At 48.4% G+C, this 12,457-nt stretch overlaps 1 protein-coding gene across 21 annotated transcripts in view; it reads right to left on the reverse strand.

Annotated features, from left to right (window-relative positions):
• Positions 1–12,457, reverse strand: part of mbnl1 (muscleblind-like splicing regulator 1) — a 48,385-nt gene that overhangs the window by 12,569 nt on the left and 23,359 nt on the right. For 6 of the 21 annotated variants that reach the window (XM_056421259.1, XM_056421256.1, XM_056421253.1 and 3 more), the window contains 9 exons: positions 8,278–8,493; positions 7,865–8,086; positions 6,470–6,709; positions 5,355–5,408; positions 4,037–4,190; positions 3,170–3,205; positions 2,326–2,414; positions 1,772–1,813; positions 1,208–1,393 (listed from right to left, as the gene is read on the reverse strand). In XM_056421259.1, coding sequence (XP_056277234.1) covers positions 1,319–1,393; positions 1,772–1,813; positions 2,326–2,414; positions 3,170–3,205; positions 4,037–4,190; positions 5,355–5,408; positions 6,470–6,709; positions 7,865–8,086; positions 8,278–8,493 — 1,128 coding nt within the window. In that variant the 3' untranslated portion in view covers positions 1,208–1,318. Of the gene's footprint in view, positions 1–1,207; positions 1,394–1,771; positions 1,814–2,325; positions 2,415–3,169; positions 3,206–4,036; positions 4,191–5,354; positions 5,409–6,469; positions 6,710–7,864; positions 8,087–8,277; positions 8,494–12,457 lie in introns of those variants that run through there. The other 15 variants (XM_056421261.1, XM_056421264.1, XM_056421260.1 and 12 more) reach the window with 15 other exon arrangements.

Raw genomic sequence — 12,457 nt, forward strand, 5'->3', positions numbered from 1 at the left:
ATGAGGAGGAGGAGAGGAGGTTGAAGGGAGGGAGAGGAGGTTGAAGGAAGGGAAGAGGAGGGTTGATGAGGAGGGGGAGAGGAGGGTTGATGAGGAAGGGGAGAGGAGGGTTGAAGGAAGGGAAGAGGAGGTTGAAGGGAGGGGAGAGGAGGGTTGATGGGGAGGGGAAGAGGAGGGTTGATGGGGAGGGAGAGGAGGTTGAAGGAAGGGGAGAGGAGGGTTGATGGGGAGGGGAGAGGAGGGTTGAAGGAAGGGGCAGAGGAGGGTTGAAGGGAGGGGAGAGGAGGGGTTGAAGGGAGGGAAGAGGAGGGTTGAAGGGAGGGGAGAGGAGGGTTGATGGGGAGGGGAAGAGGAGGGTTGAAGGGAGGGGAGAGGAGGGTTGATGGGGAGGGGAGAGGAGGGTTGAAGGGAGGGAGAGGAGGTTGAAGGAGGGGAGAGGAGGGTTGAAGGGGAGGGGGAGAGGAGGGTGGATGAGGAGAGGAGAGGAGGGTTGAAGGGGAGGGGGAGAGGAGGGTTGATGGGGAGGGGGAGAGGAGGGTTGAAGGGGAGGGGGAGAGGGGGGTTGATGAGGAGGAGGAGAGGAGGGTTGAAGGGGAGGGGGAGAGGAGGGTTGAAGGGGAGGGGGAGAGGAGGGTTGATGGGGAGGGGAGAGGAGGAGGTTGATGGGGAGGGAGAGGAGGGTTGAAGGGGAGGAGAGGAGGTTGATGGGGAGGGGAGAGGAGGTTGAAGGGAGGGAGAGGAGGGTTGAAGGGGAGGGAGGAGGGTTGATGGGAGGGGAGAGGAGGGTTGAAGGGAGGGAGAGGAGGGTTGAAGGGGAGGGGGAGAGGAGGGTTGAAGGGGAGGGGAGAGGAGGGTTGATGGGGAGGGGGAGAGGAGGGTTGAAGGGGAGGGGGAGAGGAGGGTTGAAGGGGAGGGGAAGAGGAGGGTTGAAGGGGAGGGGGAGAGGAGGGTTGATGGGGAGGGGGAGAGGAGGGTTGAAGGGGAGGGGGAGAGGAGGGTTGATGGGGAGGGGGAGAGGAGGGTTGAAGGGGAAGGGAAGAGGAGGGTTGATGAGGAGGGGGAGAGGAGGGTTGATGGGGAGGGGGAGAGGAGTGTTGATGAGGAGGGGGAGAGGAGGGTTGAAGGGGAAGGGAAGAGGAGGGTTGAAGGGGAGGGGGAGAGGAGGGTTGAAGGGGAAGGGAAGAGGAGGGTTGATGAGGAGGAGAAGAGGAGGGTTGAAGGGGAGGGGGAGAGGAGGGTTGATGAGGAGGGGGAGAGGAGGGTTGAAGGGAAGGGGAAGAGGAGGGTTGAAGGGGAGGGGGAGAGGAGGGGAGCAGAGCTAATTGTGTGAGTGAGGTGGCTCCCCCTGCAAATACAAGTCCTCCATGTTGTTGACCTGCACACCACAGGCGTCCTGCATCCAGACGGATCACACGATGATTCATCACACATTTCCTTTTCTCTGGTACGATGACATCGTGCAGCAGAACTAACCGCTCACAAAATGCCTTCAGCAGAACCGAGCGTTGCAGATCCTCTTCTGACTCCGTTGAGTTCAGTTTATTTGCTATCGACGTCACAGTGGCATTATTGTAGGACCATGTGCACTGTGTTTAGTGTTTGTAACAGACATTATAAATATATCCAGTTCTTAGAGAACACAAGGGACGTGGTAAAGCTTTGCTTTACAAGACGGAAGCAGCAGCGGAAAAAGCAAAAGGGCACAGATAGCGACTTTGGCACAGGCTGTGCGAACGGCTCTATTAATTCAATAAAACTACCTCATACATACCAATTGCATGTATTCGTTGGTCAACTTTGATAAGGAAGAGTCCTCAAAATGAGAAAGGACAAAAATCGAGGTTACAACGAGGACAAACATTAAATACAATACAGTGTGTGTTTCCAGAAAGACAGATAGCTCTAATACACGTATACATATTGTGGTTCGTTAAAACATGTCACAGTATATGTGCACACATGTTGGACTCTGGTGAAGGCCAACAAGAGGGAGTAGCCTCTTACCCAACCCACCCCTGGCTGTAAGACACGAGCATCCCCAGAGAGAGAGAGAGAGAGAGAGAGAGGAAGACAGACAGTGAGAGGAAGAGACAGGGACAGAGAGAGAGAGAGACAGACAGAGAGACGGACAGTGAGGGAAAGAGAGAGAGACAGTTAGAGAGAGAGAGAGGGAGAGAGAGAGAGAGACAGACAGAGAGACGGACAGTGAGGGAAAGAGAGAGAGACAGTTAGAGAGAGAGAGAGGGAGAGAGAGAGAGAGAGACGGACAGTGAGGGAAAGAGAGAGAGAGACAGTGAGAGAGAGAGAGGCAGTAGAGGTGCAAACCTGATTGGTGGAGGGGGTTGCGAAGGGGTTTGTGGCAGATGAGGCGGCTGCAGACATGGAGGCTGGAGAACCACCGTGCATCATGGGAACTTTTTTTGGAGGGAAAATCATGTAAGCAAAAATACACAGAGGAGCAGTGTAGCCACACACATACCAGGCAAATGAGGGGAGGAGAAGGAGAGCGGGGGAGAGAGAGAGGGATTCAATTTAACCGGTTCCCTTTCTTCCCTCTGCCAACACCGATAAGACGTCTTGTGATTTGAGAACTTGTTGTGACTCAGTGTTGCTGCAGTGACTTACTTCCACATTTGTGTGTATTATCAGTTATAAAATGACAAATACTTTCCTCTCCTGTAAACACCAGATGAGAGCAAACATAAATAAAGTCACGAGAGTCTTTATGGCAGAGGAGATAAGAGAGAAGGTTATAATTAAACTCCTTCCAGTTTTCTAAATCTTGTTTGAAAAGTTTCAATAAGTGTCAAGTGAGACAAGCCAGAAGCCAAGTTTAGAGCGTGTATGAGGAGGACAGGGCTCAAGCAAGATGTAAAAGGTGCACAGAGAATTATAACAAAATAAAGATCAGTTAAATTGATTATGAATAACTGTCATGAATAACATTTAAATGTCACAAAATGTGTCTTTCCTTATGCGGAGGACTCTTGCTTATGCTTCAAATCACGCAACCAAAACAGCGACTCTCAGGTCACCGAAATATCATTTCAAAATCTCAAAGTCGGCAAAAATACAACACAGTCAATTTCACAGGGCGGCTCAATTTTGATGACGTGCGAGTCACAGACACGAGGTTACAGACAACGGGAGAAGGAAAGCTGGAACCTACCAATGCTGGCTGAAGGTGTCATGCACAATATTGAGCCTGCCCATCATGCAGTGCAACAGGAAGTGGATTGGATAGGGAAGAGAAATCAAAACAGCCCATCACATGGTTCGTTAGAGTAAGGGGAGAGATAAGGTGGGGGAGAAAAGGTTAATATCTCTTGGACACAGTCATCAGTGATTGGAAACGGCGAAGTGCTGAACTCATATTTGCGAATCAAATGCAAGTGTGAATCTTAACTTTTGTCTGAAGTGCACTGCATCGTGAATGTGTAATACAACCAGAGTGATCGTGTGGTTGTGATCGGAACTATCAAGTATTAAACATCGCATACACGCTGGAGACAGAAGTGAGGAGAACAGCAGGCGAGGACAGAAGCCAGACCGGCCGCCTGCTGTTCGGGGCGGTTAACCCGTTGATCTGAGCCCCAGCGAGGGTTTGTCATCGCACCGCGGACACTGTCCTCTCGCTCACTGCTCACGCAGCTCTGCGCTCCCTACAAACCTCCGTGCCTGTTGGAGGAGCATTTAGCTATGTGGTGTTTTATTGAGGCGCTTATTCGACTCCTAACAGCTAGTTGCCGTGCAACGCACACTGCAACGCATTTGTTGACGCATTCTTAGCTTTTCAACTCAAATGTTTGACCCTGCGATGAAATCTAAAGCTTTCGAGTTACGTGCGTGACTATCTTCGCAGGTTCTCTCTATCTGAGGACAAAAGAAGTTGATAAACAGTCCACAACCGAACTGCTCTGTTTCCCGCAATCGACCCCCTTTGCCCGTCTCCAGACAAGCAGGGAGCCAGGTCAGAGTGATCCGGGCCTCCTCTGGGTGGTCAGAGCACTAGTGGTGGTTGCTTTGGAAGCCATACCTGATGGGAGGAAAGCAGCCTGCTGCTGAAACTGCATGCTGGCCAGGGCCTGTTGGTACTGGAGCATGCTGGTGTTAAACATGGCAGAGGCCCCGTTGGCCTTCTCCAGGGCTGCCCGCTTGGGCATGGGAGCCATGATACTAGGGGCGATACCCTGCCCAGCCAGACGGAGGGAGGGAGGCCAGTGAACAAGAACAGAGATAGAAAGAGAGAGAGAGAGGGGTGTGCGTGGAAGAGAGAGAGAGAGAGAGAGAGTAGGTGTGTTGGAAAGAGGCAAAAAAAACAGGAAAGAAAACAAAAAAGGTACACACGTTAGAGATCATCATATGAACAGCTCCACAACATCCTTGTGTGTACAACAACAATATCATCATATCATCAGTAGCAAGCAAGCAGCAGTCTGACACAAGGACTAGACAAGCAGGAGCACGGTGCCTACTGGAGCGACTGGCTGACAAGCATTCATAGATTCAATAGACTGCATCTGGAAGCTAACTTGCATTATTTACTTGGTACTGCTCTGAGGCTGACTAAAAGCAACGTGAGCAAGCATTATCTATCAAAACAATAAGGCTGCCAACAGGAGGAGGAACAGGGAGGAAGCACAGAGAGAGGGAGGCTGCACTGCTAGCTCCATGATAAACTGTGGAAGCCGTGTTTAAGTGATGGTTCACTCGCAGACACGGATCAAACATGGTCTCAGGCCAAGGGACACGAGTCAGATGGTGAACAATATTTTTTCCGGTGTGATTTACACCGTAAAACGCTCTGAATGTGAAGGTTGGTCTTGGGATGAGGCCATCCTTGAGGTGGTGGAGTGGACTACCATTTGAACTGTAATCATCTGTTATGGCGGGGTCACGTCTGTATGGTTTTAAAGCCGCTTCCTCTTCGCCCCACCCGTATCCCTCTCACATGCACGAGTAACGCAGACATGCAGACATTTGTTTGAGCTGCTCCACAACACTGACCACTGACTTGGACGTAAGACTGAAGCCATGCCACCGTTAAAGAAGCTCTACTTCCCTAGCCCTCGCTAACTTTGGTTAAATAGGCGACAAGTGATGAATTGATTGTGGCTTCTCATCGCAAATTCCACTTTAGAATTTCCACATGACGGTAGTTGTTTGGCGCTGGGTGCAACCTGAACCCAGAGAGCCACAATCATTTCATCACAGGCAATAATGACAGATAAACAGGAGGAAAAAACAGACATTGCACTGAGACGACGACAACAAAAATAGCTCGGTATCTTTGGTTAAAACACTGCTCAGCAACAAAGCCACATGCCAAGCTAAAAGGTGAAAGGTCATAGTACCAGGTCAAAGGTTGCGTCGAGGGGTCGCTTCAGTGATTTGACAGCCGACTGAGTCTTAATTAGCAGGCAGCGAGCACATGATGGCAATGGGCCAATGGGGTTCAAGCGCATTAACATAAACCAGCAAGCAGAGGTGCATCATGGGGGCAGCAGTGCAGTTTGGGTATAGGTGAGAAAAAACAAAAACAAATAAAAAAACAAATCATTGGAATGCAATATACAAGGGGATAACAGGACTAAGGCATGCACAGTGTGGACACTAGCTCTACTGCTCAACACTTAAATGCTCATCAATTATCAATGATAACTACCAATCTACATTAGTTATTGTCACACAAAGATGGGTGAATATAGCGGTGAGAATATTATTCAAACATTTCCTAGAGTGGTTCTTCAGTTATCGAAGAGGACAGACACATTGACAGAGACGCACGATTCACAGGTTTGTGTTTCTGTGTGCACATCATCGTCCGCCTGACAGCTCTCGGCCTCGCTGGGTCAATGAGAGCGTGTCGTAAACACTGCGTTCAACGGGCAGTGCGTCTCGACTATTGTTCACAGGTCCTGCTCCTGTGACACAGCCCAACGGATAGTCACTTTTAATAATGTCAAGAGGAAGAGAAGTGATAGATAGGAAGTACAGAAACAATGGGGCCATAAATAAGACCAGACCATGAGAGAGGGGGGAGGGGGGAGGGGGAGGACTGACTCTCTGCTTGTGGTCTGGGATGAGATGAACAAGGAACAAGACAAGTCTCTTTTTTTTCAGATTAGGATGGAAATGAACGAAATGTAATTTATTGAGACATTTCCCTGAGACATCATTTGCGACATTGTCCGATTCCTTCTTCGTTGCATCCTGTTCTGAGCAGATTCTTCCCAAACCAAGTCGCAGCCCTTTATAAGTTCACCTGGCAAAAGCAGAACTGCAAAAGCTACATTACACCAACCGGGAAGGGCAGACGCTTTAAAAAAAATGAAAAGTACGAGAGACACAGAACCTATTTCCCACTGGGCGGCTCACAGTAGATGGCGCTTATATAACGGCACGAACTTCCTCTCAGCCTGCTGTGTGGGTGTAAACGAGTGTGACCACGCGTGTCCAGACTGCTCACCATGGCCGCGGCCGCTGTGGCCTGGTTCACCTGGTGCTGGGCAGCCTTAATTTTGGCCTGCAGGTGGGCTGGCGGGTGGAAGTACTTGCACTTTTCCCGAGAGCATCGGCCCTTGATGTAGTCCATGCAGACGGTGACGGTGTTGTCGTTGGTGTCGATCATGGTGCTGTCTGAGGGGTGGGCGAAGCGGCAGTCGGTCTCCCCCCGAGAGCAGTTGCCCCTCTGATATTCCCGACACACCTGGGAACAAAGTGAGGGGATGGAACTCATGAGAAGACATGGAAGGCACACTCACAGTATGTGTGTCTTCATGTCGACTGCTGTGCATCGAGTGCGACTCATCAAGCTTCCCGTTGTCGTTATGGAGAGTGTGTCGTAACGAACATCGCTTTATCTGAGCGGGGTCGTGACTAAATATCCCACTGAGGAAGGGGCTGAAGCTTCAACCCTATAAACATAGAATTTATTTGGAAATATATGTGTTTATTGGAGATATTTTCTAAAGTCTATATGTGAGACACCAGAGGGCAGCACCTTCTTTTAAATCGGATGCAACATGAACACGTGGGTATTACTCATCTGCTATCCACCTTCCTTTTTCTGCTCTTAGTGTGTCAGCAGTGTATGTTTGAACTCCATAGAGACTTAAACATAACAGATTTAGCATTTATAATTTACTTTGACATTTTACTGATGTGTTTTAAAAGAAGAAACATATTTTTCAACATGTATGCTCTACAAAACACAGCATTTATGGGTCTAGACGAACACACCACCAGCTACGGGACAGGAGGAAGACACAGGAGACTCCATAGACCAGAATGCAATGCTGCCACAACAAACGTTACGTTTTACTTGACTAAAACGAAAGCGTTGCTTGACTGTTGATACTGTGGAAATCCTGACTGCTTGTTCTAGCTAAATACATACGAGTCACTTTCAGGCTCACATCTGCTTTCTGACGGTATTTTGCGAAACACACAAACTGTAGGAACCAGATAAGTTTATGTGAGTGTGTTCATGAAAAAAGGAGTCTTTAATACAAAGCAACTCCTAGAATGCCCTCGGCATCATCGTCTTATGAAATCTAACACTTTAAGAACTTCTGAAGGTTTTATTTTCATTTTCAAATAGCTTCTCTTTTGAATAATGGTACCTAATACCAAAGTAAATTTATTTGAGTTTATTCAAGTCCAGTAAACGGTGCTGTTATTCTTCTGCTCGTCAAACCACTTTTTAACAACCCTTGTCTTGTTTAAAGTTTTATTATAATCCTGGGCATCTCCCCTTCCCACTGAGAAACACATCCTGAAGTCTTCCTGGAACTTTTAGGAAGCATTAACTCAATGCTTCATAAAATGACAATAAAACCAGGTTATATGCATCCTCTGTTACCTCAAGTCTATCGGTTCTCAGCAGTTTCTGGGCTGCAGCAGCGGCAGAGTTGGGGACTTGGCCGACGTTGGGGTTGGAGGCCATGAGGACCGGGGTGCTGGACATCAGCTCTTGGGGCATCAGGCCTGGTGACATGGGACTCAGGTAGGGATTAAAGGCTGCGGCTGCAGCTGCTGCTGCACTGGCGCTGGTGGCCATGCCTGGACTCATTGAGAACATGGGCTGGAAGAAGAGAGAACCAAAATAAAAGCAGGAGAATGAAATGATCATATGCACACAGAAACCACGAACTGCGTGCTTTTTGTATGGATAAAGGTAGGGACTGACGGAAAGACAAATCAAAAGACTGAAAGAGCCACGCAGACAGCGAAGGAGCTGTCGGCATGTCAGCGTTTACATGTGTGTGGTCTCACCATGGGCAGTAGCTGTGGCATATTCATACGTGTGTGTCCTCTCACCATAGGTGATAGTTGCGTGCCAGGCATCATGGCGTTGGCGAGATGCATCTGTTGGGCGAGCATGACCATGTTCTTCTGCTGGATCAAGTTGTTCCTGCCATTGATCTCCAGCTGGGTCTTTAGGTGGGCAGGGGGGTGCAGGTACTTGCAGTTCTCCCTGGAACAACGGCCCTGAAGGCAGAGGTGACGACGTGGAACCGTTAGCATGACACAAATACCAAGATTTCAGACGACGGATCCTCATGATTGTGATCCCATGACTTTTTCCCCAGGCGCCACCATGAGGTGGACATGTCAACTATTGGATACATTGATGTGAAATGTGGTCCAGAAGTGAATCTCTGACTTTTCATCTCGAGAGTCAACATTTCCACTTGTCTAATACTTTGGTTTAATGATCAAACACTTTGCAAAACGTTTACCATTTCCATCAGTGTCATCTGTACTTTGTGTTGAGTGCCAATAGGCCACTGTTAGCATGCCAACCTGTTCAACTAAGATGGCCAAATACCTGCTAAACATCGGCATGTTACGTTGTCCCAGTGAAGAGGTTACTGTGCTGAGGTCAGCGTTTAGATCAAAGCAACGTTGCCCCTAAGTACAGTATCTTTCGTGGTCTTCAGGGACTCTGACAGCCCGTCATCTTTCCATGCAGACGATTAAAATAATACATTGAGAATCAACAAATCACGTTGTGAACATGACAGAAGCAAGTGTTTTTTTTTTTAATGAAATAAGTGAAAAATGGCAAAAATGGTGTCTATGCTTGATGTCAGACACTAAACTTCCCTTCAGGTCTGGGCTGAGTCTCTCACTAACTGGTGACTGCGTGTTCTTTACGTGTGTGTGTGTGTGTGTGTGTGTGTGTGTGTTTGCTAGTCCAAGTCACGCCGGTCCCCGTAGTGCTGCTCTCCAGCCAATTTAGCCACATTTACAACCCATGCTATATACACTGTTCCCTCGTATGATATGTATATTTTGTATCATCAGTCACGCAAAGGTCAGACCTGTTAAGAATATAAAAATACATACATAGTATAGCATACATAAGTCTTTGAGTAATCATTTAAGACATGGGTCCCCTTTTGCTGCCTGCTGTGAGTATCTAATTCAGTCCGGAGAGGAGGGGTCTCGTAAGAAGTTTAACACACATGCGCACACGAGCAGGCAAGAAATGCGTCCGCATCAATGCGCGCCCGTCGGGGTCATGTTCGGCTAACAGGTGGCGGAGACGCGTCTCGCAGACATGCGACAAAACACACACACAAACACATCCACAGTTTAACCCTCCTGTTACCTTTAGGGTCAATTTGACCCCACTCAATGTTTAATGTCGGTGTTCTTTGGGGTCAATTTGACCCCAGGCTGTTTTTCACTGTGTCAAACATATAAGAAATATCAACTTTTTATATATTTAAAGGGCTATTTAGGTAGTCAACAAACAAACATAAAGTACCTCACACTTAAACTTGGAAAACAATATTAATTCTAATAATTTTCTGGAGGTTTTAATTGCTGGGGTCAAATTGACCCCGAGGGTAAAATATGGTAGTAAATGTGAAGGTAACAGGAGGGTTGTGCGCCCTCGCTGACAGAGCGGCCCCCACTGGGATTCATGTTCATCCCCCGTCATGACTTCATACCCCTTTCCCATCTCCTTCACTTTCACTGACACTGGAGCGCCGGACAGGTGCGAGGAGGGAAGGGGGGGGGGGGAGAGAGGGACCCTTAAATGGCCAGGGGGCCTCTTTAAGATTTTTAGTTTCATCCACTTTACTAAAGTTGCCATCGCCGGTTCTTATTTAATCTCCTTTTTAGAGCCACTGCGCTGTTCCCCGATTATCTCTGCTCCGGCCTCATTGAACAGGAGGGAGCACACGGCTGACGGGTTCTGTTCTGTAAGGTACGGAACAGAGTCGACTTGATGTTAACGACTGTATGGATCATTTAAAGGAGCGCTTCAGGGGCAATGTTCATTGTTTGAAGCTAAATACAACCGAAGCAGAACTTCCCATGCCGAGATGACGTTCCCTTGCTTTAAGATCAAGGACTGCAGCGGCCATGTGCACATCAGCTGAGCCGGCACTCAGAAGACTTCTGACACTGACAACACTCGGAGGTGTGTGTGTGTGTGTGCGTGTGTGCGTGCGTGTGTGTTACGAGAGGAGCTGAAAGCAGGTTCTAATAGCACTCATCCAGAGAGCGACAATGGCATGCAGCTAGGGGGGGAGGGGGGTTGGGGCCGTGTGTGTTTGTGTTGCGTGAGCCTGAGTGTGTGTGCAGAGGGAGTTGCAAAGGCACGGAGGATCAGGTTGCGTTCACCCCATATGAACCCGTCTGTGGAGAGCTTGGGTTCACAACTGCGGCAGTTTATGTGTGGGTTCCGGTGGGAGGGCCATGCTTTGAGAGAGAAACATGTGGCTTTGGCTTCGGCTGCATTTGACTTTCTGCCGAATCACGCGACGAAAGATGGCGTGAACCATAAGGGCAGCCATTTTAAATGAAGAGTCGGGTCCCAGAAGAGGAAACGCCAGGCTGCATAAGTGGAAGAGAGAGAGCCATCGTGACTTAGAGCCGCGTCAGGGAAATTGTAGAACTTGCTAAGAGAGAGAGAGAGAGAGAGAGAGAGAAATGAAGATGCAGACGGAGAGAGAGAAGGAGAAGAAAGACACTGCCCCTTTCACATCATGTTTGTGGCTGTTATTGTGACATCAGCGGCCTTGAGGAGCAGCTAGAGACGGTGTCCACGGCAACAGAGCCGCCAGACACTTCTGCTCCGACAACAGCCTTTGAAGGTCTGCAGCCCGTGATTTGGGAGACAGCTACAGATTCACGATCACCGGCAGATACCGGAATGCAGCAGAAACGACAGATACAAGCAACCCGGTAACCACAACTGTTCACAGAGTCGAAGGCCTGTGTGTCTGTGCTGCCAACACAACCATCGAGAGCAAGCTGACTCTCACATGTCTCCATCGAGGGAGTCAACACTGAAACAACCACACTCCGTTATTATGCCAACCTTATTGAAAGGTATTTATGCAAAAAATAAATGCGTGTGCTGCGGAGAGCCACGAAAAGCCCAGTGAGAGAATAACCTGATCAGAATGTGGTTCGCAAAGAGACGTTTTTCATCGCTCCATGCTTGTGCCAGAAATGATGGGGGAAATGAAGCGAGCAGCTTCATGGTGATTCGTGCACAGCCTCAGTGGATTGCCCAGCGTCGGTGCAGGTTGAGCAGCATCGAGTAATCTGTGAATCCAAATGACGACTGATATGCACACATTTGTAAAATGACTAAATAAGTTGTGGATAATTGTTTTTAACAGCAGATTGCATTCAGACTAAATAACTTAACATCCAATTATTTCAGACCACTTTTTGTAAACAAAATGTAGATTTGCTTGCCATCATTACTTTGGCTTCACAATAATAAGTTGACATGTGAACGTCTCCTGCCTTCTCTACGTCCGGACGACGTTGTGTATTAACAGCGGGGGTGACCTGTGTTCTCCTGGTGGGGACTTGCCAAACCTCAGGGAACCGGGAACAAGAATCCCACTGGCTACCGTGCAGTCTGATTGAGGATAAGTTGTAATAACATGTCCCACCCGGTCCGCTCTCTCTTCCAACTCTGCCTCCCACCCGCGCACACACACACACACACACACCCGCCTTTTGTGCCTGTGTGGGATTTACACAAACAATGAACCAATGCGTAAAGAATGCAGGGTGGGGCCGCATCCCATCCCATTTTGAGGTGAAGAGATGAAGCATGTGGCAAGATTTATTAATGTGCATGTGTGTGTGTGTGTGTGTGAGAGACGGGAGGAGTGAAAGGCGCCGAAAGGAACGTCGACTTCTTGCTGTTGGTTTACGAAAGCGCCGAACGGTTTACGGCCGTACACTTCTGATCTGCTGCTCGCCATCGGCTGACTTCAAAATCAAAAGTGGTGATGAAACATAAGTAGAAATATAAATCTCTATTCATTACCTTCGCATTGAAAATGCCGGAAGGTTATGTTTTGATCGCCGTGTATTTATTTATTTATTTGTATGCGTGTTATTCGCAAAACTCAAAAAGTATTGAACCGAATCGCATGAAATTTGGTGGGATGATTGTTTATTATCCGGG

This window comes from Pseudoliparis swirei, chromosome 8 (genome assembly GCF_029220125.1).
Source record: "Pseudoliparis swirei isolate HS2019 ecotype Mariana Trench chromosome 8, NWPU_hadal_v1, whole genome shotgun sequence".
Taxonomy (NCBI): Eukaryota; Metazoa; Chordata; class Actinopteri; order Perciformes; family Liparidae; genus Pseudoliparis; species Pseudoliparis swirei.